General features: G+C 37.1%; 1 protein-coding gene across 2 annotated transcripts; it reads left to right on the top strand.

The window, feature by feature from the left end:
* Positions 1–1,861: 1,861 nt before the first annotated feature.
* raf1a (Raf-1 proto-oncogene, serine/threonine kinase a) lies at positions 1,862–25,718 on the top strand. 2 transcript variants are annotated; one of them, XM_052091699.1, is made up of 18 exons: positions 1,862–1,916; positions 3,113–3,315; positions 6,839–6,951; positions 9,075–9,177; positions 9,272–9,429; positions 9,533–9,625; positions 11,483–11,588; positions 12,253–12,309; positions 12,428–12,452; positions 12,565–12,641; positions 13,388–13,505; positions 14,017–14,101; positions 19,404–19,580; positions 19,697–19,743; positions 21,018–21,136; positions 21,229–21,360; positions 21,913–22,047; positions 25,107–25,718. In XM_052091699.1, exons 2-18 carry the CDS (start codon positions 3,139–3,141, stop codon positions 25,245–25,247), a joined length of 1,863 nt encoding a protein of 620 aa, XP_051947659.1. In that variant the 5' UTR covers positions 1,862–1,916; positions 3,113–3,138; the 3' UTR covers positions 25,248–25,718. The 2 variants fall into 2 exon arrangements, with proteins under 2 accessions (XP_051947659.1, XP_051947660.1); XM_052091700.1 differs by lacking the exon at positions 12,253–12,309.
* Positions 25,719–27,040: the final 1,322 nt, after the last annotated feature.

Raw genomic sequence — 27,040 nt, 5'->3', positions numbered from 1 at the left:
GTTAGCATATATAATATCTGCATAGTCTAGTATAGGTAGCAGCAACTGGGAGACTATTCTTCTCCTAACCTGAAAATTAAAGCAGTCTATCGATTGATATAATGTTTTAAGACGAAAACTAAGTTTGTTGTTAAGCGTGTGTATATGAGCTTTGAATGAAAGATCATTTTCTAGCCAAACACAGAGATATTTAAATTTTTCAGTTAACTCTAAAGGAGAAGAATCCAGAAAATGCAGATTAAGATTATTTCTCTCTTTCTTCTGGAAAAGCATACAGTAAGATTTTGACTTATTCAACAGAAGTTTATTGAATGACAGCCAGTGCTGGACAGAATCAAAGTCACACTGTAAGGAATAATTTATGTCAGAAATATTCAAATTGGAGCAATATATAATTGTATCATCTGCATAAAGATGAATGTCACATCCTGAACAGCAGAGGGGCAAGTCATTAATAAAAATGGAAAATAACAAAGGCCCAAGTGAAGAACCCTGGGGTATGCCTTTATCTACACCTGTAAAATTCGAATGACTACCCCTGAAGGACACACACTGACGGCGGTGATGGAGATTTTGAGTGTCTCCTCCTTTATGCAATGGAATGACTTTGGTACACTTCCATGCCAGAGGCACTTCATGGGTTAGAAGTGACAGATTAAAGAGCTCAGCCAACGGAGAGGATATGGCATGTCTTGAGATGTTGATTCAATATATCCACATAACTTTCCTTCCTCATGATGCCATCTATTTTGTGAAGTGCACCAGTCCCTCCTGCAGCAAAGCACCCCCACAACATGAGGCTATCACCCCCATTGCATGCTTCACAGTTGGGAAGGTGTTCTTTGGTTTGCAAGCCTCAACTTTTTTCCTCCAAACATAACGATGGACATTATGGCCAAACTGTTAAAATATGTATTCATGTCCTCTTTGTCCCCATGTGCACTTGCAAACTGTAGTCTGGCTTTCATTATGGTGGTTTTGGAGCAGTGGCTTATTCCTTGATGAGCAGCCTTTCAGGTTATGTCAGTATTTTACTCATTTTACTGTGGATATAGATACTTGTCTAGCTGTTTTCTCCAGCATCTTCACATGGTCCTTTGCTGTTGTTCTGGGATTGATTTGCACTTTTCGCACAAAACTATGTTCATCTCTAGGAGACAGAATGCGTCTCCTTCCTGAGCAGAATGATGGCTGCGTGGTCCCATGGTGTTTATACTTGAGTACTACTTGTTTGTACAGATGAACATGGTATCTTCAGGCATTTGGATATTGCTCCTGAGGATAAAACAGATTTGCGGAGGTTCACAATTTTTTCTGAGGTCTTGACTGATTTATTTTTTATTTTCCCATGATGTCACACAAAGAGGCACTGAGTTTGAAATACATCCACAGGTACACCTCCAATTCTGTACACCTCCTATCAGAAGCTAATTGTCTAATTGTCTAAAGGCTTAACATAATTTTCTGGAATTTTCAAGCTGTTTAAAGGCACAGTTAACTGACCCACTGGAATTGTGATATAGTCAATTAAACGAGAAACAATCTGTCTATAAACAATTGTTTGAAAAATTACTTGTGTCATGCACAAAGTAGATGTCCTAAACGACTTGCCAAAACTATAGTTTGCTAATGTGAAATCTGTGGATTGGTTCAATAATGAGTTTTAATGACGTCAACCTAAGTGTATGTAAACTTCTGACTTCAATTGTAGATTGGCTTGGATTTGTCACATTTGCTTTCCTACTTTATTTAGGAAAGAATTGACCAAATAAAACAATTCTATTTCAAATCAAATCCACAGAAATGAGTTCAAAACACGAAACCACATCGCGTGTGTGTAACACACGTCTGATGTTGGTGACGTCATCGCAGTGTCTTCAGGTTATGGCGGTGCTCAACTGCTCAAACTTTCTCTGGTGAGCTTTTATCGCTTTATTAAATGCAATATGGGTAGTATGTTTGTAAATATCGTGTCACAGCTGCCTGATTTGCGTCTCATGATTATGAAAATATAACTGGCATGTGAGATGTTTGTAGAGTTTGGTGTGATTGGTTTAATAGTTTAATGTGGAAAAGTAAAAGGGCCGCAGCAGCAGTTCCTTTAACTGTTTTGCAAACTTCTAAACAAGATGATGAGGGTTCATTTCGCGCACTGTTTCAGTCATTTCTAATTGAACTGTGTTGTTTGCTGTTGTCAGATAATGTATGTGGACGGCAAAGAGTTTGATAATTACAGACATTTTTGATGCGGTGAAGTGTTTGTCTTAATCCCGCCTGAAAGTGTGATGCTGTTCCTGTTATGTTTACTGAACAGAGGCGTTGTGCTCAATTCTAATGTAGAAATGTTTCTGTTTCTCTGTGTTCACGGCTTTCCACTGTCAATGCAGTCATGTTTCTTTTTATTCAAAAGTCTAGAATCAGATCCATTATCCCAGTGTGTTTCTGTTCTGTCTGATATGTTATGTGTATTTCATCAACTTCTTACGGTGTCACAAGATTTCCATGAAGCTTGTGTTGAAATACAGTTTCGTAAATGCAAGTAGCCTTTATTATACAAATGATCGTAATTGTCATTGGCATTTTCTGGTTCCACACAAATATCATATCAAACCCCGTTTAGTGTTCTTAACATAGTGTTTACACTTGAGATAGTTTGTTACCTCATGTCATGGCTAAACTTACTAGTTCTACTTCTATTACTCATGAGTCATGACCCAAATACTGGAGCTGCCTTAGCAACTGTTAAATGGACAGCTCACCCAAAAATGAAAATCTTGTCATCATTCTTTCACCCTCATGTTGTTCCAAACCTGTATGATTTTCCATGCCATACAGTGGATGTAAATTCGAATTTTAATTTTGTGGTGAACTATCCTTTAAAGTAACAATGCAACGTTTTGTCATTACTTTGATTTGGAGGGAGTATTGTAGCCTTTTACAAAAGGTTTGAAACTGCTGTTTTCAAAGTTTAGTAATTTGTTCATTTGGTAACAATCCCTGTATGGATGAACCATTCCACAATAAGGTTCTTGAATAATTTAACTAATTACATTTGACTAATAACATCCTTCAACTGAGCAGTTCACAGAGTGACATGTGTTTGTTTCCTCAGATGTGTGAGCACTGGAGCAGTGTGTAATGGAGCCATTTCATGGGATGTGGAGAAATATCAGCAATGGTCTTGGAATAAAGGACTCGGTGTTTGAGAGCTCATGTGTTTCTCCCACAATGATCCAGGGATTGCAGTGTCAGCGGCGCTGCTCACAAACCAGCCACACCATACGAGTCTATCTGCCCAACCAGCAGAGGACGGTGGTGAGCGTCAAATGTTTACAGTCATGACGGAGTAACAGAGCTATGCATTTAAAGGCGTAGTCCACAAATATGTGCCTGCTCGATCACTGGATTGACTTGAAAATTGAGTCAGGGACAGGGTAGCATGCTTACATTTTTAGGTGTTAGTACTGGTGTTAAAAAAAAAAGAAAAAAGGAAGTTGTGTAGTGGCCAGCCAGTCAGATTAAACCTAGAGATTTTAGCAGGCTCTTGACATTTTTGTTTGCAATATTCATTTGCTAGTTTTCCAAATGCAAGTACTAAGCAATGAAATTGATATCAGACTTGCTAATGGGTTTAAATGTACAGGTATGTTAACGTATAATCATTTTAAATAGCAGATGTTAGCAAAACTTTCAATTAATAAATGTTTAAATAAATGTGCATCTGAGTTCACATTATTTAATTATCTTGTTTTTAGAGACTGTGGAGAGACAGGAAGAGCACATCTATGTAGGAAACAAACGTTTCTCATTATTCAGAAATATTTGACCGCTGAATGCCAAGATTGACCAACCAGAATGAAGTATTCCATTGAGTTCTATAACAACTAGCTTTGTCAATCGATAACATATTTAATCTAATAAATTACATGATGTGATTACTCAAATATGTCATAATATGCTGTGAAAGGCCTTCAAATAAAGGTCGTTTAATATATAATAATTAAAATAATTTTAAATATTTTATGTAATATAGTAATTCAGATAATTCAAATACTTTAAATTTTTTGCGGGCAAAGCGTTGATTGTACAATGCAAAAAGTGGCTTCTTAAGTCAATATTGTTTGTATTACTATTGCAAGAAAAAGTATGTGAACCCTTTGGAATTTGGTCATAAAATGCGATCTCATCTTCAATAAAGTAACAAAAAGAGACAAACAAGAATGTGCTTAAGTTAACGGCACACAAAAAATTATAGTCTTTACCATTAAATATTCACCGTGCTGAATTTTTATGAGTCTAATGTACGGATAACATTATATAGGCATGGTGTCCATGGCAGGACACCATGAAGGAAGCCTCATCTTTCCAACAAAAACATTGCTGCGCACCTGAAGTTTGCCAAAGACCACCCTGACACTTCACAACGCTACTGGGAAAATGTTCTTTTGTATTGAAGAAACTAAGGCTAAATTTTTGGGAAGAACACAAATCGCTACGTATGGCGAAAAAAAAAGCACAGCATACCAACATGAAAACATCATCCCAACTGTGAAGTACAGTGGAGCATTATAATTTGGGGCTGCTTCGGGCCTGGAATGCTTGCCATCATCGAGGGAAAAATGAATTCCCAAGTTTATCAAGATATCCTACAGAATAATGTCAGGGTGGCTGTGTGCCAGCTGAACCTCAGTAGAAGTTGGGTGATGTAGAATGAAAATTACACAAAACATCGAAGTAAATCAACTGCAGAATGGCTTAAAAATAAGAAAATACACCTTTTGGAGTGTCCCAGTCCGAGCCCAGACCTTAAGCAAATAGAGATGATGTGGAATGGCCTCAAGAGAGCCGTTCACATCAGATAGGTTAAGAATATGGCCGAGCTGAAGCAGTTCTGTAAGGAACAATGGTCCCAAATTCCTTCGTAACATTGTGCAGGACTAAATCGCAGCTACCGGAAATGCTTGGTTGATGTTATTGTTGCCAAAGGAGGATCAACCAGTTATTAAGTCCAAGGGTTCACTTACTTTCTCCACAGCACTGTGAATGTTTAATGGGATGTGTTCAGTAAAGACATGAAAGATTATAATTGTTTGTGTGTTGTTATCTTAAGAACAATGTTGTTTGTCTATACTTGTGACGTTGATGAAGATATCACATTTTATGACCAATTAATTCAGAAAACCAGCTAATTCCAAAAGGTTCACATACTTTTTCTTGTCACAGTATTTTCATATTGTGCATATCATTATTGGCCTACGCTCAACAGCAATGCGTTTTCAATTAAGTTCCTCAATCTCTGACAAGACTCGTGCCATTTGCGCTAATTAAAATGTTTACTATGTATACACGTGTCGGATGGATACTTCTGGAGCGTTTTGCTTCGGTTGTGTTAGATTCCATCCGTGAAGGCTCCTTATTCATTTTGTGCTGCCTGCTCTTGTTGGTTTGACGAGCCGCATTGCTTATACAGCCAGAGGCTATTTAGCAGAGACAGGCCATTTCTATTAAAATGAATAGGAGAAATTGGTGCACCCAACAGTCAACGGATGTGGAAAGGAAATCCTGCCTTACAGATAAAAGAGCCAAACACCTTTTAGATACAGACATTGCCTGTCAATCAACTTGAGAATGCGCATGTGCATTAGCTATACAAGCCTGAAAAATTGTGTTTTTTGCATAATCTGAGGTAAAGAAGCACAATTTATGACACCTGTGTTGTCAGATTTTACTGCTGATTTGAAATATGTTCTTTGATCGCAATCTTGACCAACTATTTTGGAGATTTCGGTCTTCACCCATTCAAGTAGATGCACTTGTTGCACTGCTTGTTTACTTGAAAAATAGCTGACCTAGAGCGTTCCAAATATGGGCGCCAATAGAATGACTTGCTAGAAAGACTTTGGCTGAGTTCGGCTGACTCCTGCTAAATCTGTCTACAGCAGAAATGATAAGATTAGTATGGTAGTAATTCCAAACTCTGCCTTTGATACAGCTCACTTTTTTTCTTATTATCTATGGTACAGCCCCAAGTTGAGTCTGCGCTGACTGCCCCCTGCTGGCTGTACAATACAAAAAAAACGTAAATGCTTATTATGAAATTGACAGATGTCAGCGGGCATGATTAAAGGAATGGTTCATGCCCCCAAAAAATTCTCTCATTATTCACTTACCCTGATGCCATCCCAGATTTGCATGTCTGTCTTTCTTCAGTAGAACACAAATGAAGATTTTTAGAAGAAGAAAGCGCTCCGTCAGGTCCTTATAATGAAAGTACACGGGTACCAGCACTTTAATGGTCCAAAAGTCATATTTAGGCAGCATAAAAGTAATCCACACAACTCCAGTTGATCAATCTATATCTTCTGAAGTGAATGTATAGGTTTATGTAAGAAACAAGTTGATAATTAAAATGTTTTAACTTTAAATCTGTTCTTTGTTTCTTCAGAAATCACAATTAATCCCATTAAATCGACAGCCCTGATAATGACCGTATATTGTGTAATTAACCGTTATCATAGGCTACCTATTTCTTACACTAGCTGTGCTAGTTTCATGTCTCTCGTATCACTCCACACTCTCTGTCCTCGCATAATAATATACAAATAAAATGACACTTTCATGCGTAAGTAGCCATGTAATGTCTCGCTGCATTTTTGGGTTGTGGAAATATGAGAATTTCTGTTGAAATTAACTAATTTTCCCCCATTTGACTTCATTGCTAAAAAACGAAATTACTTAGTTCATTTCATATCTGTAATTGTAATGTATGCAGAAGAAAACATGCATGCATTCTCATGTGTTTTTCTTCATTGAAATGAGGTCCGTGTTTCTGTTGAAGGTGAATGTGCGTCCAGGCCTGTCTCTACACAGCTGTCTGATCAAAGCTCTGAAGGTTCGAGGGCTGCGACCCGAGTGTTGTGCTGTCTTCAGTCTCTATCCAGGACAGAGGAGGTCAGATTACTTGAAGAAAGCCATCAGCACAAATAAAACACTTCATTGGTCCTGTTTACACCTGGTTTTAAGATCTGTCTCTGATGAAGGGGTGTCAGGCAAACACATTGCTGTTTACACCTGGTATTAACAAGTGTCTCAAATCTGTCACCTGTAAAAGTGTCATCGCAGTATTAATCTCATCAACAAAATTACTGATGAAAAAGATGCATCATGACTATAATCAAATAAATCAAAAATACTGTTGTTGATGAAAATATGGTGAGAATAAATACTGCTACATATACAATAACAATGTTCTGACATGTAAAATCTAGAAAGAATGGATCTGAATAATCCAGTGATTTCTCAGCTTAAACTGCGTGAGCTGAACACCTGTACAAGGAACTTTACTGATGGATTACTACAAAACCGTGCAATACACTGTATTTGCTATATCATTCATTTAATCACTTTTTTTTTTATAACTGAAACGATTGTGATATAGACAGTCTCTTTATTCTTTCACAGACACTCTCAAACTGTAGAGATGAAAAAAATATGTTGATCAAATCAATTGCATCCATTTTGAACTGGAAAGCATCATAGTTCTTGCATAGTTACTACAGCTATTGTAAATAATAAATAAAAAAGATAAACAAACCTGGTGGGAACAGATATACAAATTCTGCAAGCATTTTACACAGTTTGAAAGTGATACAATATGAATTTTAAATTCTAGTAGCCCAACATGGTTGCCATGGTAAAAGGTTCATACATTTGTGAATGATTGTTTCCACAGAGCAGATAAGATCAGTACGTTAGTTTCAAGCTAACCATTGTTCGTCATACTGAACTGGTGTTTCTCTATTTATTAAGGACTGGACTATGAAAAAACTGCATGACTCGCAACAGTCAGAGCGATTGTTTGTAAGCACTGTACTCACTTATGCCAGTTTGATAGACAATGCTTGCATACTTATGAACTCAACTAAATGTGACAAATCAGCTACATTCACAACATAAACCTAATATTCAAACTTGCATCTGAACAAACAATGAACAGGTGAACTTGAACTAAGTTATGTGCTTGTCCGAATGCGTAACTTGCATTTGTTTTAAAAACGCACAACACCTTACGGTCTAAACGTGAGGAATTCACAACAGAGTAATACTGTATTCATTTATATGTTACTTCAGGAGCTCAGCTTTTCAGGACGTTTATTCTTACATATTCATCTTTTATATGTTTCATACATTTTTAAATATATTACTTTACATTTTTGAAAATCTTTAAGTTTGGCTGTTGTCATTTTGCATCATTATCGTCAAGTAAAATGTTTTTTTTTTGTCAATTAAAATGTTATGCCATTTTAGTCAGATTAAAACTAACAAATTTATGATGACATAAAAAAAGATTTTTTTTTTTAACAAAAGACAAAAATGATGAACTAAAAACTGTGTGATAATTAACACTGCACAGTGGTTTAATGACAGGTGGTATACAGAGTACAATGTGCTTACAGTACAAGAACTATGGGGTCAAGTGTTTTCAATGTACTCCGTTTACACCTATAGCAGAAACCCAAACTCATCTTAATAATACGTATAAACGACCATATTCATATTGCACTTACATTCATACTCTGTCATTAAAGGTGCATTCAGTAATTTGAACTCCTAAAGACATGAATTGTAATTTTGCAGTATATGTAGGAAATCATGAGCACTCACATTAAAATGAAGTCATATCAGTAACCTTATAAAAGCTGTTTTATTCTACATGGAGAGGGTCAGCACATGTTAGAATCACATGACCAGCTGAATACTACTCAATAATCTCAGTAACCGTCCTGTTATTTGACACTTTCACTCATTGATTAAAGTAACTATGACTGACTATGAATTCTACATTTCTACAATGTCATCTGAAACTGAAAACTATTGATTTTAAATGATGCTGCATTCAAGCCGTTAGATGTCAGTGTAAGTCCAAGATGACACAAAGACAAAAGTTACTGTGTGAACCTTTAATATTGTGTATAACATTGTTATTCACCATAATCACTCTTATTTGGCTGTCAGAACTAGCCTTATAGTGTTTTTGTGGGATTTTATAAGGTAATTGTTTTAAATATTTGCAGCAAGAAGTCTCGTATGGACTGGAACACAGATTCTACATCACTCACTGGGGAGGAACTGATAGTGGAGGTTTTAGACCACGTTCCCCTAACTACTCATAATTTTGTGAGTGCTACACACAACCTTTTATCCTCTAACAATTACTGTCATGGTTAAAAGTCAAAAAATTAAATCTAAAATGTTTTATTTCTTTTTTCAGGTCAGGAAAACATTTCTCACATTGGCTTTCTGCGATATATGCCAGAAGTTCCTGTTAAATGCTTTCCGCTGCCAAAGGTGTGGCTACAAGTTCCATGAGCACTGCAGCACAAAAGTTCCCACAATGTGTGTCGACTGGAGCAACATCCGCCAGCGTCTGTAAGTGAATTCACATCAGGAGTTCTTGTGAAATAGATTCACAATTTGAAATAAAACAAGTGAGCAGGTGTATTCCAGCACGTCTGACATTTGTGTTCTATAGATTGTTTCCGATTCCTGGTGAAAGTGGAACTCCAGCCCTCCCTCCATTGCCGTCACGGAAAATGAGGGAATCGCTGAGCAGAATTCCCAGCAGGTAACAAGATTTCCTCCCCTTTACAGACTGTCGCTAGTCGTTGTACTATGAAGTCGCTAGTAGGCGTTCCTATTGCTGTCGCTCTAACGTTATTGGTGTACTTCACGTCTGGCCATATCTTTAGAAATTGTGATCAGAGATATGATATATTGCCAGTAAAACTAAGATATCATTCTAATTTGACTAGGAATAAGTTCTGTTGTCCCTAAAAAAGACAATTCTGCTGTGGAGAGTGTTTATATATAAACTAGAGCAACGCATCATATCATTAACTAGTTGAACGATATATCAATGTATGAATCAAGCTGACTCGGACTGCTGACAGTTTCTTTTTCACGCATCATTTTAGTATATCCAAGTATGTTTTACAGAAAAATCATATAGAACAGGGAAATCGCTCACAGAAACTTCTCCGTCTTGCCTGCACTTGACTCCATTATCTCAAAGGAGACCGGCAGTGACCGTCTTCATTCCATTTAGTTGTCACTGCCAAAAGTCGCTCCACATTTGCACTATAGATAAACTTTCCTTAACTTTGTCGTGCCGCTTGCCATGCCCTCGTGTAGTCGCAAGAGGTCACTGTTGCTCATGTCGCCAGCTCTCATTGAAAATGAATGAGATCAGGACGTATTGCCACTGGAAGTCGCTTTATTTGTGTACAGGGCTTTAGAAAGTTATACACATCCAGCATAGTCTCAGCCTTAAACACCCGCAGACAACCCACTGACCTTTCATGGACTGTCAGATGCATATTGCACCCACAAATGGCAAGAGATTACGAGTTCTGAGCGGCTGGCTTTATGCGTTTCGGGCAGTTAGGGTGCGATAGTTATCAATCCACCTGGAAACAAAGCTGTGTTTGTAAGGTTGGGTTCAGTGAGTGTTTCTGAGGAAAAACGAACTACTGGATTTGCCAAAGTTTGCCACGTTAGTCATTTCAAATCTTTGAAAGCTATTCAGAGTTTTGTTTTAAGGCACTTGGTAGTAGAGGTAGACTGATATATCGGTTTTACCACTTAATCTGTCCTGATAGTTCCTTTTTGGAACTATTGGTTATCGGCAAAAATCAATGCTGATTGTTGCTGATACTTTTTTTTATTCCTCTGATAATTAGGTTTTTAAATAGAAGCGAGGGCAGTCAAAGAAAAATACATTGTGTCTCCAACTATTATTGTGAATAATAATAATAATAATAACATGTAGTCTATAAAAAGCTTAATTTGGTAAATATTAAATATAGAGCATTGTGACGCAGTGAAGTCTTTGTCATTTTAAAATAAGAGTCTCCGGCTTGTTTAGTGCATGTTAAAAGTCCCACTTTATGCACCAAATCTGATTATTATCAAGATTTTGTTTGAAAAATAAACTACATCTGTTATTTGATTCATTTTGGACTCTGGTCTCTATTTCTAAAGAATTATAAATTAAATACAAATGAATTTTGTTTTTTTGAATATTTGAGTTAAAGTTTGATCTGTTACAGTGTGATACATTTTTCTGTCATTTTGCACATTATCGCATCTACAATGTTATTTTTGTGGAGTAAAATTGTATACAAATTAAGTCAGGGTCAAATTGACTAAAATGAAATATTGATTCAATTTAAAGGACATCATCAAAAGACAAAAACTGTCAAATATAAACAATGGATCAGTTACATGCCAAAGTTTAAGCCATTCATTCAAATCAGTATGAGCTATTGTAAACGTGATACTTTCATTAGCAAATACAACCAGTTGTACCAACAACCACTCTTGGATAAAGGTTTGAATCATGTAGTCTGTGTTTACATTTGTTATATGTTTTCATAAGCTCAGTGCACAGATATTAAACACCTCACATGTTCAAATACACCAGTGCATACCCCCCCAGCGGAGCGGCTCTGACCCAGAGACTGCGCTCCACCTCCACACCAAACATCGTCAGCAGCACCACAATGACTGTCGACAGCAGCCAGTTTGAGGTAACTACTTAAAGAACACACATGAGAATCCTTCTTCAGGCCTCCTCCTCCTCCTCAGTCACATCATTCATGAAGACTATCTGCTGGTCTCTCTGTACTTTCATTGTTTTGTTCTGTTTCAGATGGTTAGTCACTCTTTGGCCCATTTTATACCTGGTATTAAGATGCATCTCAGGCTTTAAGTGGAAATAACCATTCAGCATGATCATTTGAAAAGCACAGACATGCACAAGAAATGTACTGAACTACTTCAGTGTGTACAGCACAATACAAATATAATTCCTCTAAAATAACCACAAATTCAGCTTGAAACATTGCGTTTCTGACATTGTGATGCAGGTTCAATAAAGAAATTGGCTAAAACAATGCACTGATTTCTTTCTTTTCTTTGGGCATCATCATGCAGTAACTTAAGTCAGTTTATGATCAAATGTGGTCATGTGAGACACATCAGCATTTACTCTTATGTGTTTTCAACATTCTCCCGAAATGCAAAAACAAGTGCTCACACGTGTAAACACCGATGCGTTTCGCCTGACCACTGGTGATCAGATCACCAGAGATGAATCTTAATACCAGGTGTAAACAACATTCTTCTTTCTGTTTCTTCATGTTCTGTCCATTTCCCTCCTCTCTTCACTCTTTATTGTATCATGATGAGCAGCACTTAGAAACGTCTCCTAACTCCTGGTGTCAGCAGCACTTCTGTCTGAAGAGAAGAGTAGGTATTCTTTCTAGAAGCCTTGTGTCTTTCTGTGTGTGTGTGCTTGGCTTAAGGAAAATGAAAACATTGTTGAGAAGATGTGTTGTTTCTTATTTTCTGTTTTCTTTTACTCTAGGACGCCATACGTGGTCACGGCTCTGGTAAGAATAAATCACTGAAACAAGATTCATTTGAATCCCATGATAAATATTTTTGCAATTGTTCATTTACGGCATGAAATGGGATCATGTTATTTTTGTAACGGTCTTTCAGCGAGCAGTTCCCCGAATCAAAGCCCGACCGGCTGGAACCAGAACAATACATCCACGCCAGCCCAGAGAGTCAAAATAGTAAGCTCTTTGAATCTCTGTGCTGATTCTCTTTGGTTGGTGGTCAGATGGTGCCTGTACCTAAAAATAACAACACAACAAACTGCATTTTACAGTAGTGTTATAGTAGATTAACAGTGTTCTGAACAGTTTAGCTTTTTTGGTAACGTGCTACATTTACAGAGAGATGCTGGGTCGATTCCCTGTGTGGAATTGTGTCTTTTTTTGGTTGTGAAGTATTTAGTACACTAAATATTGCTGTTTGTCACCATGCTTTTGACCCAGTTTTATAAATTGTTGTGTTCCAGTTTTATTGGTTGTATTTAGTGTAAAGGTATCTGTTCAAGTGCTCTTTAATACACTAATTGCTACATAAATGCTGCTCTGACTGCAAAATCATCTGATGGATATCCTCTAATAATTAGGCTATTTATTTATAAAGATATTTTCCTCCTTACAATGTAGTTAGCTAGCTTGTTGTGTGTACTTATAAAGGCAACTTGTCTGTAGTTAAACTAGCTTAAATTACGAGTTAATAACCTTTAGCGTAGTATCCTTTTCAAGGTAGCTCAACGTAATGTACCATGATATTGTGTTCATTCTATTTGAGCATCTATACTACAGCTAATTTACACTATTCATTTTTAATAATGTTAAGAATCCCAATAGATCAGTCTATGTAATTATTCCAAGGTGTCACATATAGCTGTAAACATGTAACACTGTAGAATTTTTCTTAACCGCTAATGCCACTTATTATTTCCTAGCGGCCCAGGGATAAAAGAGACTCAAGTTATTACTGGGAGATTGAAGCTAATGAGGTCATACTGCAGTGCAGGATCGGCTCAGGCTCATTTGGGACCGTATTCAAAGGGAAGTGGCATGGTAAGCATCAGTTTAAAGCCTAAAGTGTACTTCGGTTTTAGCGTATGTGAACGGTTGAATGCTCAGCATTTCAAAATATACTCTATTTGACTGTGTGCATACACAGGTGGTTGACGCATTCTAAGATTCAATGAGATACTGGACTATTTCTCTTCAGGAGTTTAGACCCATAAAGATGTCTTTTTATTCCTTCAGACTCCAATCAGTTGTCACCTCGTGGACCCAATAATTAGTACAAATAATTCCAGGCGCATGTGCAAACTCTGCATTCAGAGTATGCCTGGTAAAAATGCATGGGCCACGTGCATTTAGTGCTCAAGCACTCAGCTAATCACTCACCCTGTACGTAGACTCTTAGCATCTAACCGAAGTATACTTTGGGCTCAAGCCTGCTGAATTCAGTACAGTTCTGCTCTAGTATAATTTGTGCTATCTAGCTGTTTATATGATGCACTACTGTTTTGCAATAGCTAGGTTATGACTCGTGAACTTACATTAAGATATGCTGTAGGTGATGTAGCTGTGAAGATATTAAAAGTCACCAACCCGACGCCGGAACAGTTTCAGGCCTTCCGCAACGAGGTGGCAGTTCTTAGGTAAGGCTTTAATATTCACAGTTATTGGATATCTCACCCCAGTTTGTAGGGCATTATAAGGGGTCATGAAAAACTATAAATATCAAACAGTCAAGACATTTGAAGTATTCTTTAAAGGAGACCTATTATGCCCCTTTTTACAAGATGTAATATAAGTCTCAGGTGTCCCCAGAATGTGTCTGTGAAGTTTCAGCTCAAAATACCCCACGGATCATTTATTATACCATGTTATAAACGCCTCTTTTTGGGTGAAATCAAAAACGCAGATTTTGTGTGTGTCTCTTTAAATCAAACGAGCTGCTGCTCCCCACCCCCTTTCCAGAAGAGGGCTGTGCCTATACAGTTCGTGCTTTGGATACTACAGCAACAACAAATCAGAACTGATATGACTTGACAGCATAAATACCGGAGTTCAGCCAGGGCTGGACTGGGTAGAGAAATCGGCTCGGGATTATACATAGCATCTGTCCCAATATGTCCTTTTCTGCATATCATGGTGTCGTTTTGTGGTCTGTTCTGCATAACGCGGCAGTTAATTATAGCTTATCGCGTGGCCCGTTTCGCTCGGTTCTCCCGATCGGCCCCAAAGTGTGTCGGCCCACAGGGAAAATGCCCGGTATGCCAGATTACCAGTCCAGCTTGTCCACAGCGTCTTCAGTGGCTCTGATGCCGGGAGTACATGAAGACTCTATATGCTGAGACATTCTTCTTCTCACTGTGTCTACCCCAGCGTGGAAAAAGGCGGACTGTGTGTAGATCACTCAGGGGAGGAGGGTGGAGTCTGTCACCAGTCATGGGCTGTTCATTTAACACACTGTTTTTGAATAATGGAAATATAAGAAATATGAGTGGGTGGACTTTTAACATTGTTGGGTGGTTGTGTACACACTGCTGACTCACATTTATGTACAAACACCATGTAAAAGTGCATTTTGCATTATAGGTCCCCTTTAATGAAACAATGGTTTTTCGATTGGGTCCAATAGGGTTTTTAACTGCCCTATACTTCAATAATTGTTCATCTACAAAGCTTGAAATCTTTGAAGTAATCCATGCTGATATGAGCCAAAAAAATCATACAATCCATGTAGAAATAAGAGTGCAAAAGAACATGTCTACGCGTATGTGCTCAAAACAGCAAGATGCAGTCCAGTTGAATGAAACATGGTCTCCTTTTCAGAGTTGTTACTTGACACTGTGTCTTTTAAAAGCATGAAAACGGTCAAAGATGTCTGTCTAGTGCATGTTTGTATACAAAACTAATTAAAAATAGTCCAGACGGGGTCCCATTTGGTGTTCATTTGGTGTTATTTATATGTTGAAACTGATAAGACTGATGTTGAAACTGATCAAATCTGAATTTTTTAACCTCTACAACATACAAACATGTACCATGGCAACCATAGTTCTGCAATATATACCACAGAGACTACAATTATAAAATATATACGGTACATTTATAAACAAACAAATAAAACTGGTGGCAGCTTATTTAGTCAGGTGTCAGGTATAACTTTTTTACACCGCTGATACCATACGAGTTTGAAGTTTTATAGTAGGCTTTGACACAATAATCGCTTTAAATATGATATTATGGCAGAAACTTTAGTTACCAAAGTTAAAGGTTCATACATTTGTGAATAATAGTTTCAACAGAACAGATACAATCTATATATTAGTGCCATACTTCTGTCTTTTTATACATTTAGGATTGTAATGAAAATTGAACAGCGTGACACACAACAGGACAGAGCAATTTTTGCTCATCTCACTTTTATAATCAATACTCACATATTTCTGCTTATTTTGACAGTTTCATAAACTATTTTCTGACTTGAAGAACTGATTCAGCTTATTTCTCGAATGCGGGTGCTGCTGCATGCCCATCTCCTTTCTATCTAAATTAGGCTCATTATAGATTGGGCTTTTATCACAAAACTCTGTGCTATTTGTGTGCCGCAATAAACGTCACAATTTTACTGTCCAAAAAAAGCAAGCAGTAAACTGAATCTAATTTAAAAATGAAATCCATATTTCCGGATGCACGGTTTAGTCAAGTGCACTCTTAGCATGTTAAAAAGATGATTCAGGTGTCTGGACTACAGTAGTGGAGTGATGTTGTACAGTCCTGGCAGAGTTTGCCAGATCTCATTGGTCTGCTGCATCACATGCTAAATAACACTCAAAATCTGCCTGCGAAATTGGTGAGTGTTTGTGCCATTGCCTGATCTGCATAATTACTTTTGTGAATTGGTGCTAAACCAATGCAGACAGCATGTGCAACTATATTCATTCTAAGTGAATTCAGTCCTACTGCCCACTGTTGTGTCACTTGTGGCAACTCTGAGAACGCAAAATGTATTTGCGTTGCATAATGTATTGGGTTCTGACTAGGGCTGTCAATCGATTCAATTCGGTTTTTTAAAACTGGTATAAAAAATTATCAAATTAATTACGTTATGCCTATTAATGAATCCAATTAATCTCATACGTAAATATTTGCTAAGAAAGACCCTCAAATAACAATTATTCAATATATTATTATAAAATTATTACAAATAGTTATTTTTAAATATATATATACATGCAGTACTGTGCAAAAGTTTTAGGCACTTGTGAAAAATGTTGTACAGTGAGAATGTGTTCAAAAATAATGACAGAAATAGTTTTCGTTTAACACTTAATGTCTTACAAAGTCCAGTAAACATAAAAAAGCTAAATCAATATTTGGTGTGACCACCTTTGCTTTTAAAAAAGCACCAATTCTCCTAGGTACACCAGGACACAGTTTTTCTTGGTTGTTGGCAGATAGGATGTTTCAAGCTTCTTGGAAAATTCACCAAAGTTCTTCTATCTATATAGTCTCAATTGCTTCGGTCTCTTTATGTAATCCCAGACTGATACCATGTTCAGTAGGGGGCTCTGTGGGGGCCATGACAACTGTTGCAGGGCTCCCTGTTTTTCTGTTCTAATCTTTTCTATTTGCAGATGTAATGTTTGGGAGTCTAACATTTATATTGCCTATTGACACACTAAAGCTGAAGATATAAATAACCATCTTAAGACAAATGTTTTTGTGAAACATCTTCTATTACGACGTTTGCACAGTACTGTATATAAATAAACAAATTATAATTCAGAAAATTAAGATGCATTGTATTATTTATGCACACATGCATTAACATGCAAGACAATACAAAAAGTGGCTTTAGAATGCAATATATTGTTTATTTTCCATATAATTGAACATAAGCCTATCATTGGCCCACAGCAATCCATTTTGCAGTTGAATTCGTCTGACAGTCTGTGATTTATTATAAAGGCTTGTCTAAGGAAACGTCAATGTACACCTGCATCAGATGGACGCTTTTGGAGCATCTCGGTTGTGTTGAGAACATGCACTAGTGTGTCTCACTTAGGGCTGCACGATTTGGACAAAAAGTCATATTGCGATTATTTTGACAAATATTGCGATTTGAACTGCGATTATGATGGTAATGTTTTCCACATGTTCAACTGCAAAAAGGCTACTGGGGTTTTCACACTTGAACCCTCTTAAAAAGAACCAAACTGAGACCTTTTTTCTGTTCAACCACAAACAAATAAATATATAAACAGTGAAACAAAGTCTTCTTCATATTCAAATGTTACCATCCATCATGTACCTGTTTTTGTCCATTTTGTGACAGGATCTCAGCCCACTAATCATCAACATTAGTTTTTGAAACAGTCAACTTGAATATTAGGGATGCTCCAAACAGGATTTTAACATCCGACACCGATCTCCAATATTTTTTTTCATCTCATCAATCGATGCTGATCATTTAACTTTTATCAGCTGCTCTGTCAAAACTGGTTATATGTAAACTTTCTGCTCAATGTCACTGTTAAATACAATTCCCTTTTGGTAAAACCATAGTTGTTGCCTAGTATTTGCTGTCAAAAATAATGTTGATTGATTGAATAATTCTGTATACACAAAATATAAATGTTACTCTTTATTCTAGGCCTTAAAAACTAGTAGGCTTAAACAAACTATTCTTTACTGTATATAAGCTAGTCCTAAACAATGAGGCTTAATGTCAAACTGAAGTTGAACTGATAACCCATCGGTGTAATTACATTTTAAGTGGAAATTTTGGTTAGTTTGTCACCATTTCATTTCATTATTTTTATTCATTATTTTATAATATTTAATTTAGCAATGCATTATATTATAGTAACTAAATATTTAATATAGATTTATTATATGCATGTTCCTTTTCATTTGGTTGGCTGTTGACAAATATAAGTTCCGCTTTCACTTGTTTCCGCGGGGAGTGTAATAAGTGCGACACGCTCTCTCGTGAGAGGTAAACAAATGACAGGAGAATGAAGATATTTGAATAAAGACATTTAATAAAGATGTTTGAATTACACCCCATATTGTATTCTGCGTTATTATTATGATACCTGTGCCTTGTGGAGACTGAGATACAGCTACCGCAGATAATAATAAAAACCGATTCACGCAGGACACGCCAGATTAGTGTAAATAAAGCGTTTAGCGCACGCAAGTAAACGGAACTGAACTCAGAGCACTTCTGTTACTCGAAGCATGAGAGGGAGTTGTGGAGTGAAGAACCGCTCCGAAAACACGGTAACAATGATCTAACTTAATATAGACTGGACAGAGCTGCGCAAATCAACTTTGAAGGGAGCAGACTATTTATTTATTTAAATCGCAGCCCTTTGCAATTTAATAATCGCACAAGGTCATATCGCGGTTTCGATTTTATTTTGATTAATTGTGCAGCCCTAAAACGTACTGTTTTTTGGTCACTGTGTCAAGTTAAACGAAGTTTGAAACATAGAAAAACACTTCTTGAGATCCTTGCCTTCGATTTGCGCTCCATCAAGCTGTTAGTACGCAGGAACGTGTTCTCATCTTGTGTTGTCTGCTCTTGGTAAATGTGGTTTGTTCTCTATATAACCTGTGCATTGCCTATACAGTGAGTTTTGCTTACTGCCCCCTGGAGAAAATAGGTGGTACTCCATGCTTGAATTGCTTATATGGAAGGAATATTCCTTATTATGGTCTGGAGACATGATTAATTGCATACATTTTTTAAACACTTTATTTTTTATATTATTAATCCCTAGTTCTGACGCATTTTGGAACTCACTGATGCACAAAATTGAGCTTGCGTAGCTTGAAGCATGTACTTGCGTTGAGTATTTTTCATGCTTTAGCTGTGCTGTACATACAGCATGTTTGTATTTGATGCATTGTTGTGTCCTCTTGGCTTCTTGTTGGCAATAGGAAAACCCGACATGTCAACATCCTGTTATTCATGGGCTACATGACGAAAGACAATCTGGCCATTGTGACGCAGTGGTGTGAAGGCAGCAGTCTCTACAAACACCTTCATGTACAGGAGACAAACTTCCAGATGATTCAACTGATAGATATCGCTAGACAGACAGCTCAGGGCATGGAGTGAGTCAACACTTCTTAAATCTTGTGATTCATAAATTATTCTGCCGTAAATGTGTTTTACTTTATCCTGTGTCACAAAAAAAAGAACATTTTCCATGTTATATTCCTTCTTTCAGCTATCTACATGCAAAGAATATCATCCACAGGGATATGAAATCAAACAGTATCCTCAAGAGACGTCTCATTTACTTGTATTGTGCTCTGAAGGCAAAGCCGACAGTTTAAGCAGTTTTGTCATAGTAGTAGCACGTCTGAAGTGTCAAAAACACTTCAAAAATGGTATGCTCCAATCTGATTGGCTAGTTCATTTCCAGGTTTTTTTTTTTTTAGCTGTCTGCAGTCAATCAAAGTCATGTTTACCAAGCTGTTATAAAAAACACCTCTGAGAAAGAACTTGTCACTGGATTTGAAAAAAATCTTTGAAAGATGTTTAAGAGATTTTTGGCATTTAGCAAAGTAAATGGGATATCGAGCACAACTGTTTATTCTGGTTTGCGATCAGAGGTACGTTCATTAATTAAACAGTATTTATTATTTTTGGATTGATTCTAACCATAAAGCTACACTACTTATGTATTAAAGTCTATTATAGTGTAATAATCGATTTCATAGTATCTCACGTTAAGGTAAAAGGCAAACTGCGGTTGGTCACTTTACATGTTAGTCAGGTAATCTTTTCCCGTTTAACCCTTTAAACTCTGCGGACTTGTCGGCGGGCCAGTAGTGTGTAATAAATATACTTAAAATGTAAAAGTCCTTGAATACTTATATAGTCATATGTGCCATTTACCGTTTGAAAGCTTAGAATGTAGAACTTTTCATAGAACTCCATCATGTTTGCATTTATGTTACATATTTTAACAAGAGAAAACCTGAAAACCTCTGTGTCGCAAAGCTGAGGATCTCTGCTTTAGATCCACACCTAGATTAAGCTTCTAGTCCACTCTGAGGTGGAGATATTTAGTGGAACAATGGGGAAGATGTGTGGGATCACAAAATAGATTGAATGTCAATGGATGAGGAAATGGTGAGTGATCAGCTGTGTTAGTGTCACCTGAATTTCAGATCTGTAGATGGAAGCCGACAGAAAAAAAAATATATATATATTTTCTTAGTACTTACTGCCATCTAGTTTAATAAACTAAACATTTTAGCAAGGACATGGAGCAAACAGAGCCTGAATCACAGGCTTTCAAAGACAGAATAAAAACTATGTTCATCATAAGATTGTAAACATATACAATATTATTCATGAATTATTAAAATCTTTTATTATTATTATTTGAGAGGTCTTCTGTAAAATAAGGGCAATTGTTTTGCAGTTAGTCCACCGTATGTGTGTAAGGTGAGCTTTTAAATTTGGGTGTGAAAAATTGCTGCCAGCAAGTAAAATACGCTGCAGAGACTAAGTAGGCTTTGACCTTAACTCAAGCGCAGACATCTTCTTACATGAAGGATTGACGGTGAAGATTGGAGATTTTGGACTGGCCACAGTGAAGGCAAGGTGGAGCGGATCTCAACAGGTGGAGCAGCCCTCAGGATCAATTCTCTGGATGGTCAGCATCTAAACATTTCAGATTCAACCTTCTTCATCTAATTTGGACTGAGCATCAGTCACTGACATTCACCCATGCTTGTCACCTTTCAGGCTCCTGAGGTGATTCGAATGCAGGACAACAATCCGTACAGTTTCCAATCCGATGTTTATTCATATGGCATTGTGCTGTTTGAATTGATGACCGGAGAGCTGCCCTACTCGCAGATCGCCAACGGAGATCAGGTGACATGCCAAAAATAAACACATACTCACTTGAAAAAAGTTATGCTTTAATATTTAATAACTATTAAATCTGAGACATAGCAGCAATTACAAATAAAGTGGGAATTTCGAAAATCGTTTCTAGGGGGATGGAATAACCTGTTATTTTCCCAGAGCAGATGTGCAAAATATGAATGAATTTGATAGTATGACACTAGTGAGGACTCCTTAGTCATGTTTAATCAATGTGTGTGTGTGTGTGTGTGTGTGTGTGTGTGTGAGTGAGAGAAATGTAATCTTGTCTTGGGTCAGCCAGTATTATTTATTTTGAAAGAATAGTTCAGTCCCTGAAACAATCATCAGCCTGTGAGCAATTGAAAATATAATTATAGATATCTATTCTAAACACCTGCACATGATTAAATGTTTAAAGGGCTCGCAATAGTCCTTAAAATAAGAGACATTAGTACTGTGCATCTTCATATCTGTTCTGTTATCAGTAGCAAAGAATGTGAATGGGTTTATTTCTAATGGTCTCCTGTTGTTTCTCAAGTTCTGTGTTGTTGTGTGCAGATCATTTTCATGGTAGGTCGGGGGTATCTGTCTCCTGATCTCAGTAAGCTGTATAAGAGCTGTCCAAAAGCCATGAAGAGACTGGTGGCCGACTGCATCAACAAGACCAAAGACGAGAGGCCCCTTTTCCCACAGGTACATCTGTTTCCCTTTGATAGACTGTGTGAGTTCATACATCCCCTTAAAATCACTAAAGGTCATTGAATAAATGGATCAGAAAAGTGTAGTTATGAGATGGCTGAGAAGATTTATTTGCAGATGACACTTGCTTTGACATTTTTTTTATCTATGAAATGAAATTCATACATTTTAAGTGGGATTTTAAAGTGTCCATATCATTTTTGGGGCCACTGTGTGATTTTTACAAAACCTGTCAAGAAATTGCCTTGATCATTTAACCCCAAATCAATCAATCAATAAATATTTTGCATAAAGAAAATTAATCCTACATTTAGGACATAAGTTGTCCATCACTGCAAGGTAATCACATGCTCAGTCTCTCTCTCTTTCTCTCTCTCTCATACACACACACACACACACACATTCTTGTTTCTCCAAAAACCTTTTTAGAAACAGTCCAAGCTGTCGTTACTAGTTCTAAAGGGATGCTTTCTAATTGTTAACGGAGACTTAGCAGCAACAGGTCTTGAATCTGTGGCAGAAGAAAGCAGTTCCACATATACAGTTCTTAGTTTTCCCCTTATTTATTTACTTGTTCGTTGAACTATTGTATAAAAGCAATATCACACTCGCAATCTTGCTGTATTATCCATCTATCAGGATGGCTGTGATTACCTGCAGTCTCTTGTCTACAACAGAATCACAGCCATGCTGATAGATGGACATACAGCACTCTTGCTCGTGTGTTATTGCTTTAGTATACAGCAGAGAGCTACATACGTTATAAACAGATGTGGATTATTTGTTACGTTTTTCATGAAACAAACAGAATATGAAAAACTGTTACACATCATTACTTAAAGCAATTGCTCCCAATTAAAACAAGGCCAAATACTACGTGATACGATGTGTAGATCTACTTGATTTGCTGACAGCTGAACAGAAGTCAGACGGCTGTTCACTGGTCCTAATGACTGCCGTATGCAACATCCATCAATGCGACTTGTTGACCTGTGTTATGTGATGTCACTGAATGACTACGCTGCCATTTTTGTCACCTAAACTCCATATATCTGTATGTTGTGCGATGAGTCAAAATGTTTGTTACTGTTTATAAGTCTTAAAAATGTGATACTGCAGTTTACTTACCAGAGCCAAAATTATAATTTTTCTTTCAATAAAGTGAAGCTCGGTCCCTCAATTGTCAATCAACCACTGCACTAAAACAAGAGCTTAAAGTTTCCGAGCGGCTTTAAAAGGAAATAAACTCCGATCAGAGAATTTAAAAAGCCGATATATATACATAATTACGAGAGCTTCACAGATCTTCTTTAGTGTGTCTAATATCAACAGAGATGAGAAGCACGAACACCTGAAGCTTCATTCATAGTTTGTTAGCAGCCATATCACCCTGCAGCTCTCGCCTGGTTGCCCACTAATGTTAAGCAGGGTTGAGCCTGACCAGTACCTGGATGGGAGACCTACTGGGAAAACTAATGTTGCTGCTGGAAGAGGTATTAGAGAGGCCAGCAGGGAGTGCTCACCCTGCGGTCTGTGTGGGTCCTAATACTGCACGCAGTATAGTGACGGGACACTATACTGTAAGAAAAGCACCGTCTTTCAGATGAGAAGTTCCTGACTCTCTGTGGACATTAAAAGTCCCACCAAAATCACCCACTGGCCCTTCTCAACCATGGCCTCCTAATAATCTCATCCCTGAATTGACTACATCACTCTACTCTCTCCTCTCCACCAATATCTAGTGTGTGGTGAGGATTCTGGCACACTATGGCTGCCGTCACATCATTCAGGTGGATGCCGCACACTGGTGGTGCTTGAGGAGATTCCCCCTATACTATGTAAAGCGCTTTGAGTGCATAGAAATATGATATAGAAATGTTTTTTTTTTCTTTCATACAGGTAATCCACTAAAATAACAGATATATCTGCTTGACGTTACATTTGTGCTTAGATTCAATTTAAACCGCATCATTTTTCATGCTTTGTCTTTTCTGAATTTTCTGACTGTTGCACTTTAATATCATGCAGTAACACACTGACATAGTGATTGATGGATGTTGTCATGAAACAGAGAGCCTCCCCTCCAAATCCCATCACAAGTGGTCACAGGAGACACATTTAACAACCAAGTGTAAACAGCCATGCGTCTCACCTGACCACATGTGATCGGAACGTGAAACACATCTCAGGTGGAAATGGGGCTGATATATTTTTATCAATCAAATCGGATGCTCATAGGATATTTTTGAATTCATAACACCCAGAGTGTTTAAAGGTATATCATAATTGTAATGAATAAAAAAGCACTATAATGTGAATATGTAGTATATATTTAATGTGTATATACTAATGTTAGTCTTTACAACACATCATAAGATTATGAAGCACATGACTATATTCACACCACCAGTCTGCAATGTAAACATACGGGATTTGTCATATTTACAGAGCAATTTGATAATGTAAATAATAGGCTACAATTTTTTATAATTCATATCTAAATGAACTATGCTCCAAATAAGACAAATATGACCGCTGTGAGTCACCGAAACAGGTTGATACAGTGATGCGACTTATCTTTGTTTTTTTGTTTTGTTTTTTTATCCCTATACAATGCATTTTTATTTTAATTCTTGGAATACACAGTGAATAATTTACAATTGAAATAATATATCATTTTTTTCACATTGCAGTAATGAGAATTAGGGAGTCAAATGTGTGCCACTGTCACAATGTAAAAAAACATTATGGCCCTAAAAAGAGCCTCCATGATCTATATGCAAAAACTAATTTCTTATTTGTTTCTTTTGATTTTGGAGTCCAGTGGGACCGAGACATCTTGTCAGGTTTTATAAGAATCCCATTGTCTTTCCACAGGACATTTTATCAAGAGGCTGAATTTTAGACTGAAACAGTTTTTATATTCTCCAATTATATTAGAATATACAAATAATACAAAAATCAAGTGTTTTTCTCAGCAGGCTTCTCAAGTCACATTTAGACTGACCTATTTCACTGCTCTATATCTCTCTGTTTCTGCTGTATGTGTGTAGATTCTGTCCTCTATAGAGCTTCTGCAGCACTCACTGCCCAAAATCAACCGTAGCGCCTCCGAGCCGTCACTGCACCGAGCGTCACACAGCGAGGACATCAACTCTTGCACGTTCACGTCCATGAAGCTGCCTTTCTTCTAGTGTTGCTACAATACCATTGATACAGAGCTGGCGGCTAATAAGCCATCAGAGCCAAACTACACGAGAAGAGCCGCACAGCAGAAGATGAACTTGTGAATTATTATCAGCAAGAGTTTCGTCCATCCTTGATGATATTCTCACACAGAAATCAATCTGTTTTCCTTGCACAGACTGAGCGGATGTGCTTGTCTAATGCACTTTGACAATGAGTTTATAGGAATCATTTGCTACAAAAAAGAAATGGGGCCTTGAATGCATGAGGCACAATGCAATTTTTTGTCATAAACAAAATAAAAGAACTTGATGAAAAAGTCAGTATTCAGCCGCCATTGAACGCTGTTCATTAGTAATATGGGGCTTGGGTTTAAATTTAAGATCTATTTTGTGATGTTAGCTGTTTCTTTAAAGGATTTATTGAAGACTCAGAGCACAATGTTAATCAATAATTTGAATAAAATTAAGTTAAATACATGTTTTCTGTCATTCTTGCATGTTGTTCACAGATTGTTGCACTTGGTCAGTTTCTAATGCTTTCTTTAATCATTACTAGGAAAGGGAATTAATGTTGGTCCCAATTCAGATTACTCTGGGTCCTTAAAGAAATACCCCCCAATTCTATCATTATTCACTTACCCTGATGCCATCCCAGATTTGCATGTCTGTCTTTCTTCAGTAGAACACAAATGAAGATTTTTAGAAGAAGAAAGCGCTCCGTCAGGTCCTTATAATGAAAGTACACGGGTACCAGCACTTTAATGGTCCAAAAGTCATATTTAGGCAGCATAAAAGTAATCCACACAACTCCAGTTGATCAATCTATATCTTCTGAAGCTAACTGATATGTTTGTGTAAAAAATTAATTGATATTAAAATATGAACTTTTAAAAAGTGCTTCCAGCCAGCAGCTGATGCATGACGTAGCTGTTCACGTGACGTTAGCGTGTCGGAGAGTTCACGCAAGAATTCGGAAGCAGCTCTTATTTACAACAGAAGAGCGAATATCACGTGAGCGTTCAGCCATTTCAACCTTCATCAGAGCCCTTGATGGAAGAACAGATTTAAAGTTAAAACATTTTAATTATCAACTTGTTTCTTACATAAACCTATAGATTCACTTCAGAAGATATAGATTGATCAACTGGAGTTGTGTGGATTACTTTTATGCTGCCTAAATATGACTTTTGGACCATTAAAGTGCTGGTACCCGTGTACTTTCTTCAGCAGAACACAAATGAAAGAGGATTTCGTTTTTGGATGAACTGTTCTTTAACGGTTCCATTAACAATACATTTAGTACTTTTGAGGAGGAAATATAATTCCGGTTGGATTTACTGCCCTCAGCATCCTGTTAACAAATAATTAGGTCATTTTATATCTTTAATTCAAAATGAACGAATCGTTCATGAATCACCCATCACTGATTTAGAAGCATGAATGAAAACTAGCAGCGCATTCGTAAATCCTGATCCGCGAACACAAGCAGATAATATTGCTAACATGTTTATTTGAAGCAGTTTCAGAGTGTTTTATGCACTCTCAGTTTACATTTTTTATTAGTTACTTTCAAAATATTCAACACAAATCTAATCCGATTATAAAGAACTGACTCTTAATAGTTATTTGTTCGGGAACTGGACTAAGAGTATTTCCGTACGGTGTCTCGTCCACATCAGCGGTAGAATGCATGTTCAACCACTGTAACTGAATGTTATGAAAATCATTTCTTTGCTGTATTTATTGTGTCTGTTCTGAATAAGAACTGGTTCTCTGTTCTAAGCCCTAATCATTACAAA

The sequence above is a fragment of the Xyrauchen texanus genome, chromosome 25 (genome assembly GCF_025860055.1).
Source record: "Xyrauchen texanus isolate HMW12.3.18 chromosome 25, RBS_HiC_50CHRs, whole genome shotgun sequence".
NCBI classification, from domain to species: Eukaryota; Metazoa; Chordata; class Actinopteri; order Cypriniformes; family Catostomidae; genus Xyrauchen; species Xyrauchen texanus.
Note: the sequence above shows the minus strand (reverse complement) of the source record. Positions and strands in the feature narration are given on the sequence as shown.